Source organism: Dama dama, chromosome 19 (genome assembly GCF_033118175.1).
Source record: "Dama dama isolate Ldn47 chromosome 19, ASM3311817v1, whole genome shotgun sequence".
Lineage (NCBI taxonomy): Eukaryota > Metazoa > Chordata > Mammalia > Artiodactyla > Cervidae > Dama > Dama dama.
The window spans coordinates 72,162,048-72,176,372 of NC_083699.1; the positions used below are offsets into that span (position 1 = coordinate 72,162,048).

The 14,325-nt window shown below is 60.2% G+C and overlaps 1 protein-coding gene across 2 annotated transcripts in view; it reads right to left on the bottom strand.

The window, feature by feature from the left end:
- Positions 1-2,698: 2,698 nt before the first annotated feature.
- Positions 2,699-14,325, bottom strand: part of COL6A2 (collagen type VI alpha 2 chain) — a 31,020-nt gene continuing 19,393 nt past the window's right edge. Inside the window, exons 14-28 of one of the 2 annotated variants that reach the window (XM_061167400.1) lie at positions 14,064-14,153; positions 13,395-13,457; positions 12,753-12,815; positions 12,487-12,549; positions 12,043-12,105; positions 11,714-11,764; positions 11,437-11,472; positions 11,159-11,221; positions 11,011-11,073; positions 10,832-10,867; positions 10,597-10,642; positions 10,268-10,420; positions 9,651-10,103; positions 9,434-9,472; positions 2,699-3,810 (exon numbers count right to left, since the gene is read on the bottom strand). In XM_061167400.1, coding sequence (XP_061023383.1) covers positions 3,212-3,810; positions 9,434-9,472; positions 9,651-10,103; positions 10,268-10,420; positions 10,597-10,642; positions 10,832-10,867; positions 11,011-11,073; positions 11,159-11,221; positions 11,437-11,472; positions 11,714-11,764; positions 12,043-12,105; positions 12,487-12,549; positions 12,753-12,815; positions 13,395-13,457; positions 14,064-14,153 — 1,881 coding nt within the window. In that variant the 3' untranslated portion in view covers positions 2,699-3,211. Of the gene's footprint in view, positions 3,811-4,912; positions 6,009-9,433; positions 9,473-9,650; positions 10,104-10,267; positions 10,421-10,596; positions 10,643-10,831; positions 10,868-11,010; positions 11,074-11,158; positions 11,222-11,436; positions 11,473-11,713; positions 11,765-12,042; positions 12,106-12,486; positions 12,550-12,752; positions 12,816-13,394; positions 13,458-14,063; positions 14,154-14,325 lie in introns of those variants that run through there. The other variant, XM_061167401.1, reaches the window with a different exon arrangement.

Consider the following 14,325-nt stretch of genomic DNA (forward strand, 5'->3'; position numbering starts at 1 on the left):
AGGCAGAGATACCGCGGGTGACTGTGGGTGATTCAGGAAGGAAATAAAGGCCAACTGTCCCACCACGAGACATTGTGGCTGGTTGTTACGTAGCAGGAGCTGACAGATACACTTCCCAACACACCTCAAACTTCTGTTACATCTGAGGTTGACTGTCTCATCATATTAACGATGGATTTCCTTCTCTGTGGTCTGTTCACATGTGTAGCCTGTTTTTCTGTTGGGCACTAGTCTGTCCAGTCCTAAATATCCATCAACCTCCAGCTCCTTCCCAGGGGCGGGGTCTCCCCACCTCAGCCGCTCCTACTATAGCAGCCTCTGGCTTCCAGGACATTCCCATTAAAAGTAATTTCAAAACATCACCACACCCTGAAACTCTTTCCAGACAGGCTATGCACAAGGGAAAAACAAAAAGTATGCATGCACTTGTTAGGTAACCATGCAGAATATTGAGAGAAAATGATGTAGAGGGTCTGTCCTCCTGGAGCAAGGCGGAGAACCCAATACTTTATAGGGAAATTAAAAACTTGTTTTGGTAAAAGACATGATAACCAGAGCAAATGTCAGGAACCTATTTGAAGTTACTATCGACCAATAGAAAAGCTCCTACAAATCAAACCAGCAAGGGCAGTGTGCGAGCAGGATGCACTGGGTGTGCTTGTCTGTGTGTGCAAGTGCATATGCGTGTTTGTGTGCAAATGCAAAGAAAGTTCTGGGAAGGTCCCAGAGTCACTGGGCTCCCACGAGGACCTGGAGTCCCAGCTCATGGACAGTTCATGCTGGCGATGCCTGCTTGGAGGCAGGAGGGGTGGCTGGTGACCTTCACTGTCCTGTGGGTCCTGTGGCCACTCTGCTGGCTTCCTTTTGTGACCTTTGCCCCAAGTGAGCCCATTTGGGTTCATTTTTGCTGGGTTTCCTTCACTCATGTCCACTGCTTTCAGGGGAGAGGATCCACATTGAGTGGGATTGGGTGGGGGTGAGCAGGCAGAGTGGGGGGGGGGGGCTGCAAACCTGGCCTTGCTAGAGGTCTGAGGGTGTCCCATGTGTATGGAGCTAAGGGCCTTGTAAGAAACCATCATATCAGCACATGTATGTGGCAGGGAGTGAGTCTGGGGGTCCCCCAAGGGCTGAAACCTGGACAGGTAGGGCCTCAGAGAACAGCCCTGAGAGGGGGCTGTGCCCTTGGCCTCTGGGGAGGTTGGGGCCCTCAGGGGAGAACCTGGGGGATGCCAGTGTGGTGAGCATGCTGCAGCTCTCCAGGGTGGTGTGTGTCCTGGAAGGACCCTGCCCACCCACTCACCAGCATCACAGAGAGAGAGAGAGAGAGAGAGAATGTGTGTGTGTGTGTGTGTGTGTGTGTGTGTGTGTGTGTGTGTCCTTCCCTCTGCAGAGGGGACCTGTGCAGGGCCCACTGGGCAGAACTCTGGAGACCCAGAGGGAGGGACCCCTGCCATCCCCTCCCCTCCACCCTGCCATGTCCCCTGGAAGTTCACAGGCATCAGCACTGCGCTCTGAGAACTGGGTGCTCTTCTCTGTCCCATGCTGGCATTTTTGTTGGGTTCTCTAGGGGGAGAGAGGGGCGGAGGAAGGGAAGGTACTTGGTGGGATATCCTGCCCTCCAGCTGCAGGCTACACAGGCAGACGAGGAGAGGCGGAGTGAGTCGGTCTCATGCCCCCTCCCCATGTTCTGGGCTGAACTGTGTCTCCCTTCCCCAAACTCCCATGTTCAAGTCCTAGCCCCCAGCTCAGAATTTGACCGTATTTGGAAGTAGAGTCATGGCATCTGTGATTAGCTGAGATGAGGTCATCCTGGATGGAATGAGCCCTAATCCAACATGACTGTGTCCGTGCGCTAAAGGGAAACATGGACACAGACGGGCCGGGAGAACATGCATTGTAAGATGTTGTAGGATGTTGCAGGTTGAGGGGGCGACAGGAGCTGGAGGACCTGGAAGGATCCCTCCCAAGAGCCTTAGGGGGACGGTGGCCCAGCAGACACCCAGACACCTGGTCAACCGCTGGTCTCCAGACTGTGCTTAAGGCCCCATGTTGAGGCCCTTTGCTAGGCCAGGCCCTGCAGATGATAAACAGCCCAGGTTTAAGAGGGCACTTCCCAGAGGGTGAACTTAAAAGATGTGGGTGTCTGAACACAAAATCACCAAGGCCGCCAGAAAAAAACCGCCTCTGTCTCATTTCTCCTCTACCTACATCTATCATCTATCACTCTGTTAAGACCATCAATATACCCATCAATCAATCTACCTACCTATCATCTTTTTCTATCACTGATCTATCTACCCTCTATCTCTACCACCTCTCCATCATCTCTCCACCAGCTATCTCTATCCACAAATATCATCATACAAACACCAACAAGTGTTCCTAAAGCACTCTGGCCCTGGTTCGGGGGCAGAGTGAGACTTCATCAACCAAGTACATTGTTTTCAGCCCAGAGTCAACTAGAGAGAGGTGCATTCCATGGTTGAGGCTGTCCTGTCCTTTGGGAGTGCCGGTGTCTGGAAGGACTTGAACGTTGGGAGTTCTGGGAAGAGACACAGTGCAGCCCAGAACACGGAAGGACAGGGGGCCAGGCCCAGCAACATTTCGGTGCACAGAACAGTGTGGGGGACCCAGCGATATGATCAGTCCTGGGGGTTACGTGAATCTCTGTTGGTAGAGTCACTTGGAAGCTGGGGAGCAAGAGGGGTCAAAGCCTTTATTGGACTGGGGTGTGTGCACACAGGGAGGTATGGGGCCTGCTGTCACAGCTCAGTCTGATAGGGGAGGTGACCTCTAGAGACCTGGAAGCGCCAGGGCAGCTGTTGGGGCTGGCAGAGAGCCTTTGCGGGGGACGGGGCTGGGGCTGAAGGATGAGTCTGTGAATGAGGCTGGGCTGAGGGAGGTCTACTGAAGAATGCACCCCAGGAAGCTGCTGGGGTCCCGGGAGGGCATAGAGGGCAGGGCAGGGCAGATGATGAAGAGGGGAGGAGGGCTGGGGTGCCTAGAGCTATGGGATTCCCAGTAGGAGCTGGGTGGGCCGGTGTCCTTGGCGCCTGACTTTATACTCATAGGTGGAGACTCAGTCCTCAGCAACTGGACCTCTCAGTGGGGTCGGAGTAGCACCATGGACAGGAGGACAGAGCCCGTGGGGCAGGAGGCACGGGGCTGGGGCCCGGGGCCTGGTGGGGGTGCGGGTGCTGGGAGGGGGGCGCTAGCAGATCCAGCGGATGAACCTGTCGAAGAAGCCGGGCTGCGCCAGGCTGTCATAGTCTTTCTCGCGGAAGACGGCGGCTGGGTCGCCCAGGCTGATCTTGGAGAGCACGTCCGCGTCCACGTCGCTACCCACGGCCACCACGGTGGGCACCACGTTCTGCTTGCGCATGGAGTGTACCGCCTCGTCCAGGCTGTCGTTGCCTGTGACGCCGTCGGTGAGGAACACGAAGGACAGCTCCGCGTGGCGGCGCGCCCCAGCCCGAGCGCCTTGCACCACCTGGTTGATGGCCTGCACGATGCCCGCGCCCACGTGAGAGAAGGAGTTGAGGTAGCGCGCGCTCGCCAGCGCCTCCTGAATGACGGTCAGGTTGAAGGTCAGTGGGAAGGCCACTTGCTGCTCACGCGGGCCCCCGAACTGCAGCAGTGCCACGCGCGCGTTGAGTGGGTCGTCGTCCCTGCGCGCCAGGGTCAGCCGTCGGGACACCTCCTCCACGAAGCGCCGCGCCTTGTGGAAGTTCTGCTCGCCCAGCCGCTCAGAGCCGTCCAGCAAGAAGACGATGTCCACCGGCCGCTGTGTGCACTGGGCCACGTACAGCTCTAGGAGCGAGAAGGGGTGGTGCGCGGGCGACCCACGTGAGGCCCGTCGGCCGGGCCCCTGGAGCGCCCACCGGGCCACGCCCCGCGCTCGCCTCTTTCCGCTCACCCCGCCCACAGGAGCACTAAGACCGCTGGAGCTTCCCCCGAGGTCACTGCGGTTGGGAACTCCCCCACCTGACAGGGCCCAGGACGTTGGTGCAGACTCCCACCCTGTCTCCCTGAGACCGACACCGTCTCTCTTGGTTGTGCTGCCACCAGGAAATGTACCCAGTCCTGAGATTGAGGGGCCCCTTTTCACTCTACCAGCACCATCTCTGCCCAGCAGCCTCCAGGCCCTCATGGGAGGGGTCCATAAAGCACCTTTTTTGGACCCAAGAATTGGATACCCCCCAAAGGATCACAGTCCATGGGGAATGAGGGTGTGACTGTGTAAAAAGACCTCAAGAAGATCCTCAGACTCAAAGACCCGCCTCTGGCCAGATCTCTCCAGCCTTGGGAACCTTAGAGAGAGGGGCCCCTCAACTAGATGAGGCTTTGGTAGGACAGTGAGCACAGGTGTGGCCAGGACACCCTTGCCCTCATCTGGGTAGCCACCAGCCTGGACATGCTGGACAGTGTGGGCAAGATTGCTGCCAGGCTGAGGCTAGACCTCTGGGGCACGCCACTACACTGGCGGAAAACCCGCTCCATACACAGGAGGGACCACAGGCTTGGTCCCCGTCCACAGGCCAGGAATGTGCAGTCAAGCCCCTTCCCCAAGCCACTGCTGAGATCACAACTCTAACCACCGTGGGGGCTCGGCATGGGCCAGGCTGGTCCTTCCCACTTGGGTCTAGCTCCTCAGCCCTTGGTCACCCCTCCTGACCTGGGCAGGAAAGGGCTCTGGTCACAGCTCAGGTGTGCCGACCCGGGGCTGGGCACACAGGGGCCCCATCAAAAGGAGATCCTGACCCTTGGCAGCAACCATGAGGGGGGCAAGGTCCTGTTTGGGTCCTGCAGGCACCAGGTGACCCCCGCCCCCCTGTGCTGCATGGGTCACCCTCAAGGTCCGGCGAGCAACCAATTCACCCCAGCAAGCCGCTGACCACAGCACACACTCAGGTACCTTGCTTTTCAGCTTTTATAGAATGTCTGAGATGAGCTCACAGCACCTGAAGGACACGCTTGGGTGTGTCCTTGGAGTGCTGCTCCCGGCAGAGGAGCGAGGGTTTTGGTAGATTTTTTTTTTCCTTTTTTTAAGGAGCTTATTAATGATGCAGCTTATCTTGGTGGTGGTGCAGATGAAGAGCAGCTTCGAGCTGGACTGAAACTGCCCAGCAAACTCCCCTTGTGTCCCTGGCAGGCAGAGTCTGAGATGTAGGAACTGGTGGTATGGGCAGGGGGAGTTTCCTCAATGTCTCAGCCAGGGGACAAGAGGACTGTACAGGGGCCCTGGGCAGAGGCCAGCGGTGGAGCTGGAATCTGGGTCGTCTGTGAGGCTCTCCTGGTATCTCTTTCTTTCTGGCCAGATAATGGCCCCCAAGAGGTCCTAATCCTGGATTCTGTGACTGTGACCTTATACGGCAAAAAGGACTTTGCAGCCGGAAATCAATGAACAATTCCCTTGAAATGGGGGGGGACTATCCTGGGTTATCTAGCTCTAAGTGCGACCACAAGAGTCCTTGTAGGAGGAGGCAGAGGGGAAGGGGAGAGGTCTCATGACCACAGAGGCAGAGAGGGGAGCTGGAGAGGCAGGAAGGACACTCTCTTAGAGGCCCAGGGGGTGTGTGGCCCAGGACACCTTGACTTTGGACTTCTGGCCTCCAGACTGAGAGAACAGCTTCTTGCTGTCTCAAGCCTGGCAGTGTAAGGCAGGCAGCCCCCGGGAGCTCACGCAGCCAGGTGGGGCGGCACCCTGCGGCTTTAGCACAGCGCCAGCGCAGTCTCGGGGTCCCCCACGATGTCCCTGTGCACCAGTTTAAAGGTGTCAATGAACAGGTCCATCCAGTCCTGCCGCTCGTTTCCTGTGGCGAACTTGGCCCGCTCCGCGGTGTAGACCAGCACAGCCACCAGCTTGGAGTAGGCAGCTGGGTCCTGCGTGAGCTCCGTGGCGTTTAGCAACTGTTGGATCAGGGGGATGGTCCTGGGGAAGGAGACATCCGGGCCCTCTTCCGTGCGGAGGAAGGTGACCGGGGGCTCGCCGCCAGGCCACGGTCCATCTGCGGGGGATTCCAGAGAGGCCTTTCAGGGATGTGGTGGGTATGAGCACGCCTCCAGCCGCTTCTCTCCTCGGAGACGAGGAGGGGCCAAAGGCTCAGCCAGGGCTTAGATGAGGAGCCAGGGAGGCTGCAGCTCCCCCACTGTTGGCACCGAGGGCCAAGGCCAAGTAAGTGGGGCTTTAGGGAGCCCCGAGGAGATGGAGCAGAGCTTGAGAACCGCGAGACTCTGAGCACGGATGGCTTCTGAAATGGACCCGGCCTGCTGGTGGCTGACAACTCAGGGCCCTGCCCTGGGACGGCCTCAGCACTGGAGGAGAATTTCCTGCCTGTTTCAGCCCTGCCTGGTGCTAGGCAGGTGGCCCCTGGAGCCCCTCTGGAGCAATTTCTTTGGACAAATCTGCCTTGCCCTTTAGATGTAAATCTCGGGGCCCAGAGCCATCTCCGAGGACCAAGGAATGATTGCTCGGTGAGCCTCTAGCTCTCTACCCACCCTGTCTCTGGGGAGGTCAGGGCCTACCCTCTGGGCCCAATGGGCCCAAGGCCTCCTGTCCTAGGGCGGCCTCGGTATGTCCAGTCAGCTCATCCAGGTGGCCTGGTCCATGGCCCCACCCCTGCCCTGCACCCTTCCTTCAGGCCCCAGCCTTCCAGAGCTCTGGCCTTGGTGTGGGGAGCAGGGCTCAGGCCTCCTGGCTCACCCCCCTCCAACAGCAGCTGTCGTGGAGGAAAACCTGCCTTTGCTGCCTTTGACTGATGTCCAGCATTGTTTCTCTTTGACGGCGGCTTCATGGTTCCGCCCCAGCTGAGTTGCCACCTAGCTCAATCCAAGCCCAGATGTGGCTGAGTCTCTGGATGGACAGAGCCACTTGGCCCAGAAGGTCCGGGCTGCACCAGAGCAGGCAGCATCCCCATGCGCCTTGTCTGCTCAGCCCTCAGCATGCTGGATGGAGTCCACTTGTGTCAAGGAGCACATTCTGTAGTTACATCTGCTCTCTTCCTCTCTGGGCACAGTGTCTAATTTACTTGGAGATTTCAAATCATTTTAAAGGAAATGAGGGACTTCCCTGGTGGCGGCTAAGATGCCACAGTCCCAATGTAGGGGGCCCAGATTCAATCCCTGATCAGGGAACTAGATCACACATGCACAATGAAGAGTTCAAATGCTGTAACAAAGACCTGGCATGCCACAACTAAGACCCAATGCAGCCAAATAAAAAAAAAAAAAGAGGACAAGGTAGAAATTAAAAAAAAAAAAGGAGAATGAGATTGTGAGTTTAGTAAAAGGAAGAGTTAGGAGAAGGGAGAAGGGGTCTCTCAGGGGTCTGTTCCCTTTCACTGTCAGGTCCTGGAGGCTCAGGAGAAGCAAGATCACCAAGCTGGGGACCACCATCATTCTAATATCAAAACCAAAGACATCACAAGAAAGGTCACACAGCCCTGTTCCTCTCTCATGAACACAGATGCAAAGATCCTCAACAAAATACTAGCAACTGAATCCAACAATCTATATCTATGTGTGTTCAGTTGTTCAGTAATGTCCGATTCTTTGAGACTCTTTGGATTATAGCCTGCCAGGCCCCTCTGTCCATGAGATTTTTTTCAGGCAAGAATACTGGAATGGGTTGCCATGCCCTCCTCCAGGGGATCTTCCCGACCCAGAGATCGAACCTGGGTCTCCTGTATTGGAAGTGGATTCTTTACCCACTGAGCCTCCAGGGAAGCCCAACAGTGTGTGAATATATATATGTGTGTGTGTACACACACATTTATATATTACACACCTTGACAAAGTGGGATCTAAGTCAGATCTGTAAGGCTGGGTAGACATTCAAAATGCAAAGACTGTAGCCCATGACGTTGACAAGCTAAAGAAGAAACACCACCCAATCATATCATAGGTGCAGAAAAAGCATCTGACAAAATCCCACACATGTTCATGCCAGACTCTCAGTAACTAGGAACGAGAGGACCAGCCTCAGCTTGTGAGAAGCAGCTACAGAGACCCTCAGCTGACTGCCCGTGTGAGAGACTTGATACTTCCCCAGCAAGATGACTGCTGGGCCCTGGCACCAGGGCTGGGGTCAGGTTTCTGCCCTCAAGAGGCCACCTGACCACAGGGCTCCTACCCTGGGAGGACTCGGGAGTCCTGAGGGCAGCAGGGGCACAGACCATGGGTTGTCTGGGTCTCTGTGGGGACACCAGCCCCTTTAGCCCCAGAGGAGACGGGGATTGGCGCTACTGGGTCAACCTCTGGGGGTTGGGTGGCTCTGGGCACCACACAGCACTGTCTCCAGCTGACTGGGGAACCTCAGGCCCAGCCTGTCTCTGGGATGCCCCTACTGTCTGCCATTGGCCATGGTGTTGTCACTGGTACAACCTCAGGAGCACTTCCTTGGAAGTTCTCTGTCAGAATAAGAGTAGGGACCCTTGTCCCCAAGTCAACACACTCCCTCTCCTCAGGCGGCCTTGGAGTCTCTGAACCTACCCAGGGGCCCATCTGACGCCTGGAAGGAGCCTGCCCCAGCGCCAACTTCATGGCAGACATGGATGTGGATGCAGGCCCCGAGTTCCCGTCAGCGTTGGACCTGCCAGCAGCCCAGCCCAACCTGGCCCCTGCCTGCTGTGGCAGCCTCTACCTCCCAGAGTCAGCTCTGGAGGCCCCACTTCCAGGACAGGCCCAGCACCCACAACTCAGCGTAAGGATCCAGCGCTGGCTCTACGACCCGGCTGGCGAGGGCAGGGCGAGCCATGGGGGCTCAGCTCCTGGTGTCCCTGGGCACCTCCAGGGCCCAGTCACTGCAGCAGAGCCCTGCGGGCAGCAGCTCGATGCCCAGTGGAGCTGGACGATGCCATCCTGCCCTGTCCCCCGCCTGAGGGACCCCTTGGAGCAGCCCCTGTGGGTCCCCAGCCTCCCAAACTGGTGCAAACACGTGGGGTGGTGGGGCATGGCCCCCTAAACGTCTGTTTCCAGACGTAAGATCAGACAGGCAATGCCAGGCAGCAATAGCATGGGGCTGTCAGGGCAGAGGCCCCTTTGCCTCACACAGATGCCCCTGGGCTGTGGATGTGTTCACCTCCTGGAGGGTTTGAGACCAGCCATTTCATGTATGGATCCAGGGCTTCAGCCCCAGGCAGCCCTGGCGTTTCTGTCCCTCTGGGCACCTGTGTGTTTGAGACCAGTAGCTGGAGAGCCCAGCCCAGTGCCCAGTGGGCAGTGCCCCTTCCCCACATGCATGAGATGGGGGGTGGCTGAGCACCCCCAGCCCCCTCCTCGGAAGCGCTGGGATCCTGGAGGCTGGGCCACCGCAGGTCTGGAACCTAAGGCTTCTCCTGGGGGTGGCCGCACCAGCATTTCCTGAGGTCCCTGCACAGCCCTCCCTACCGCCCTGGCTGCTGACTTGTCTGGGGGTCAGCGGCGCCCACCTTACCTGTTTGGCAGGGAAGATCCGGGCACACGATCTGGGGATCTAGGAGAGAGGAAAAGAGGCGGGGGTCCTGGGGACTCCTTCAGGTCCTGCGGGGCCAGGAGCCCCTCCTCTCTCCTCCCCTCCCCCCTCCTTCCCGCGCAGCCCCATCTCTCCCTGCCCCGCCCTGTCCCTCCCCTCTCCCCACCCTCCCCTCCCCTCCCCCGCTCCCAGAACTCACCTGGGCACAGCACGTCCTCCATGTCGTCGATGAACTTCTCGGCCACCAGGTCGGAGAAGAGCGTCATGTTGCGTACCTGCTGCGGCTTGTCGCAGGCAATGGAGTACAGGTTCTCGCTCTCGTGCTTCTCGTGGAACATGTCTCCGATGCCGATGGCCGTCACCGTCACTTCGTGGTTGCACAGCGCCCGCAGGTTGAGGTCGTCGTCCCGGGGGTCGTGGCGGCCGTCTGTGATGACCACCGCGAACACGCGGGTCTTCTGGCGCCGGCTTTCCTTGATGAGCTTGTTGTAGGCGAACTTGAGGGCCGAGGGCGTCCAGGTGCCGCCAGCGATCCACTCAAGGTTCTTGACGGCCTCCTTGAAGCTGGACAGCGAGTCGATGCGCTCGTCGTCCAGCTGGATGGCTTCGAAGGTGCCCTCGTGGCTGTACTGCACGACGCCCACGCGGGTCCCTGCAGCGGGCGCGGGCGTGAGGTCAGCCTTGGCGAAGCTACGACCCCTCGGAGACCCCTCCCTTCAGCTTCTGTCTGGATCCCAGGCGCCTTGCGCGCAGGCCCCTCTGCTCAAGACTGCGGCCTGGCGCTCCCCGACCCCACCCCACTGCGGTGCAGCTGACCCGTCTCCGACTTGGGGTCCTTGGCGATGGCCCCCAGCCTGTTGACCACGTTGATGACGAAGTTCTTCTCCAGGGTGAAGTTGGTGTAGCCAATGCTCTCGGAGCTGTCGATGACGAACACCACGTCCAAGGCGCCACAGCGCTTCTCACAGTCTGCCGGAGCCGGGAGAGCGGTGGGGTGAGCTCAGCGAGAAGGGGGCAGGAGGGCGGGGCCAGGCGAGCCGAGGGCGGGAGGGTTGCTGCGCTGACCCCCGGCCCATGGAGACACCCTTAGACCCCAGGGGCGTGCCCAAGTGCTCCGGTGTAGCCGCGTGGGGGCCCCGACTCACCACAGCACCCGCAGGTCTCCCGCACGTAGGTCATGACGTCGCATTCCTGGAACACAGCCGGGTGGGCCCGGCAGAGCGTGAACCATGGGGAGGGACCAGAAGTGCTTCCTGGGAGCCTGCCGACCCTGTCCACCTCCTGCCCTGACCTCACCCCCTGACCTGTCCGTCCCTGCTGCCCTTTCTTCGGATTTTAAGAGGAAGGAGGACCCCGAGTCCAACCCCAACTGATACCTACCGTGAGGCCGGGGTCTCCTGGGGGGCCAGGCTCTCCCTGGAGGAGGAAGGGTGACAGTGAGAGGTGACACTCCTCATGGCCGAGGCTGGGAGGGCTGCGGACCACATGGTTTGGGTGCCTGTTGGCCAGGCTGACCCAGGGGCTGGGCCTCAGGGCCAAAGGCATGGCGACTGACCTACCTCGGGTCCTGGGGCTCCCTTCTGCCCCCGTGGGCCAGGCTCACCAGGGGGACCAGGATCTGCCTGCGAAGGAAAAGGGCAGGTGGGCTCTGGCAGTGCCCCGGGTGGTGCCCGCACACGGCTCTGCCCTGGGCGCGGAGGTACTCACGGGCTCTCCCTTCTGGCCTTTCCTCCCAGGTTCTCCTTTGAAGCCAAAGTCACCTCTGCCCCCCTGTAACACAGGACACCCTCGTTAATAGCGTAGAGTTCTGTGGCCCAGCATTGCTGCCAGCCTCAGCAGACCTGCCGACTTTTTCAGGAGGAACCCGTACTCAGCAGTGCTGGCAGAGATGCAACCCCGCATGGATTCAGGGCATGGCCGGCTCCCACCCCCAGAGCTCAGCGGAGGCCAGAGGCACAGACGGCCCCATGCACCACAGTACGTACCTCGGGGCCAGGGGGGCCCGGTTCACCCTTGTCTCCCTGGGAAGCAAGCAGAGGGGTCACTCAGCAAGGGCTGAGGGCTGGCAGGCCCTGCAGCCCCGTCCCAACCCTCACGGTGAGCCACGCAGGCTGTGGGAGAAGGTCTGAGGTTCCAGGAGACCTGCCTCTTCTCTTGCTGGCGCCCCGGGCCCTCACCCTGGGCCCAGCAGGAACTAGCAAAAACGTTCCCTGGTCATGGCCCTCCCCCAGTACCTGTCCCACGCCAGGTGCCAGGACTTACAGGTGCTCCTCGGGGTCCGGGGTAGCTGAATCCAGGCCTGCCAGGGTCTCCCTGGGGGACATAGGAGGCCAGTCAGGGCAGGTCCAGTGGGAAAATGTGGAGACTGAGGCAGCTGGCCTGGACTAGGGGCAGGTGGGGAGGGGCCTCACGGGCAGGGCCCGCTTTGGGAGGATGTGCCACCCCCAAGGGTGAGAAAATGGGGGAGGTGGGGGGGGGGGTTGCTGCTTGGCCCCTGATGTCCTCCCACACCAAGGGGGCTGAGCGGGCAGATTCCTGGAAGACTTGGTCAGGCTCCCAGCCCCATCCTGGAGGGTAGGGAGGGGGCATACCTTGGGGCCAGGCTGTCCCGATTCTCCACGGGGACCAGCATCACCCGGGTCTCCCCGAGATCCCTGAGAGCAGAAAGGAGGCAGGGAGTTGGCACAGAGGGGGACTGACCTCATCCTGCTCTGACCCCCAGGCGACACTGCCATCCCACGGGGCTGGGCATCCTGAATGTCTCTACTCTCCATGAGCCACGTCCAGCTCCCAAGTCCCACACCGCTTCCCCCTTGCCCACTTCACCTGGTAAATCTGGACCCCCTCAGGGCAGGATGAAGGTGTGAGATGCCCCCTGTCCCGCTGCCCAGGTTTGTGGGGACAGTGTCCTGCCTGCCCAAGGACAGGAGGACCCAAGTGGACTGCAGGGTGGGGAAGGGGGACGATGAGGTCAAAGGGCAGCGAGGGGCCTGGGTCCCAGAGCCACGGGCCCTCCTTGGCGTTCTGCTACTGACTTGTTTCCCAGGCTCTCCGACAGTCCCCTGGGGACCTCTGGGTCCAGGCAAACCGCGATCTCCCTGGAAGGAAGAGGGACAAGGCGCTTCAGAGACTCACTGCTGATGTGAGCAAGGCGGGGCTGTGCTGCCCTCCAAGAGGCCCTCAGCCCTGACCACAGTGGCCCCCAGGCTGGGTCTGAAGGGTGGAGGGCGGGGGCTCCTGGTGCAGCCCCTCCAGCAGGAGGGCACGTGGCCTCTGTGACCACCCAGCCGTGACCACTTGCCTTGGCTCCTTTGTTGCCAACCTCTCCAGCCAGGCCCCGGGGCCCCTCAGGACCAGGGTCCCCCTGTGAGAAGAGAGGCCAGGTTAGTCTGGGTTGCACGCGAGGGAAGTAGGAGAGGGGATCATTAACTCCCTGGGGGAGGAGGCCGCACACTGTGGAGGGTGATGCTGGAAACAGCAGGCCTATCCACTCAGCCTCACGCAGCCCAGGCAGGGGCCACCACTCATGTTCAGAGGAGGAAGCCCTCCTTGGAGCCCTTCTCTCACATTTCACAGGGAGCTGGCCGCCCGTGGCTTTCATCACAAGACCTCCTGTGCCAGCTATAGAAACACATGTGTGCGGGGGAGGGGAGGGGATGCCGGGGGTGGAGCAGTGTGCAGCCTGCACAACTGTGCATGGTGTGCGTGGAGCTGGCCCTGCCCAGCCCCTCAGCAAGGAGTTCCTCCTGCTCTCCCAGACCCTGCAGGGAGCACCCCCTGACAGTCAGGCCCTGGGGGTTGCCTCCGTTCTCTGAGGTGGACTGTGTGTGGGGGTGTTGGTCATCCCTTGTTACAGGGGCCCCGTTGGCCCCTCATCCCAGTGAGACCCCAGTGTAGACACAGACACGGCCAACAATGCCCCAGGCTCCCCTAACACACTCACCTTCTCACCCTTGGGGCCGTCACCGCCTGGGCTGCCCTTGGTTCCAGGGTCTCCCCTGCGCCCCTGCAGAAAACAAGCTTATGGGAGGGGGGGTCCTGGTGGTGGGGGCCACACTGGAACCCTACTCTCTGTCCTTGCCATAAGGACGTTGGCGGTGGGGCCTGGGACCCCCTTCAGAGTGCTTCAGCTTAGACCGTGTCCTCTGCTGGGCCAGTTTGTCCCAGGCGAGGGTCTGGGAATGATGTGGGCTGGGGGTTCAGGTGACATGACTGACAGCAGCTTGGACCAGCTCTCTGCGTGGTCACTCAGGTCCCTTCTGGATTAGGCCAGGCCTCAGGCTGCGACCTCTCTGAGGGTCAGCCTGGAGATCGGCCCCGTGTGTGTCTGGGTCTATGTTTAGCCCTCAGGGGTGTCCTGCTAGGGGGTGAGGTGGGGGCACAGGGCCACTTCACAGGCACCAGGTGTCTGGTAGGGGCGTGGTTGGACCCTGCAGGCCACTCTCTGGTGGCCCTGCTTGGTGTCTGCGGCACGGGGACAAGGGGCACATTTAGAGATGCCAGAGGATGCAGGGCTCAGAGACACCCGGAGTAGGGAGTGTGAGGGGTGGCTCAGCAGGAGGGGGGCGGCCAGGGGAACGGGCACCCCGGGGCTGGGCGGGTGTGAACTCACAGGCTCGCCTTTGGGTCCTCGGGGCCCAGGCCCACCCTTGGCTCCTTTCAGGCCAGGACTTCCTGGGGCTCCGTTGTTGCCTTGATAGCCCTGTGGGGAGGAGATGGCTCACGGTGATGGCCTGGCCACACGTGTGAGTGGCCAGGGGCAGGGCCCAACCCCAAGTGGACTCACGCCCGCTGCCTCCAGAGGGACCATGTTTGCCTCAGGAGCAGTACACCCCGGTCACCCGGCAGCAGGGCCACAGAGATGGGGTGTGGGG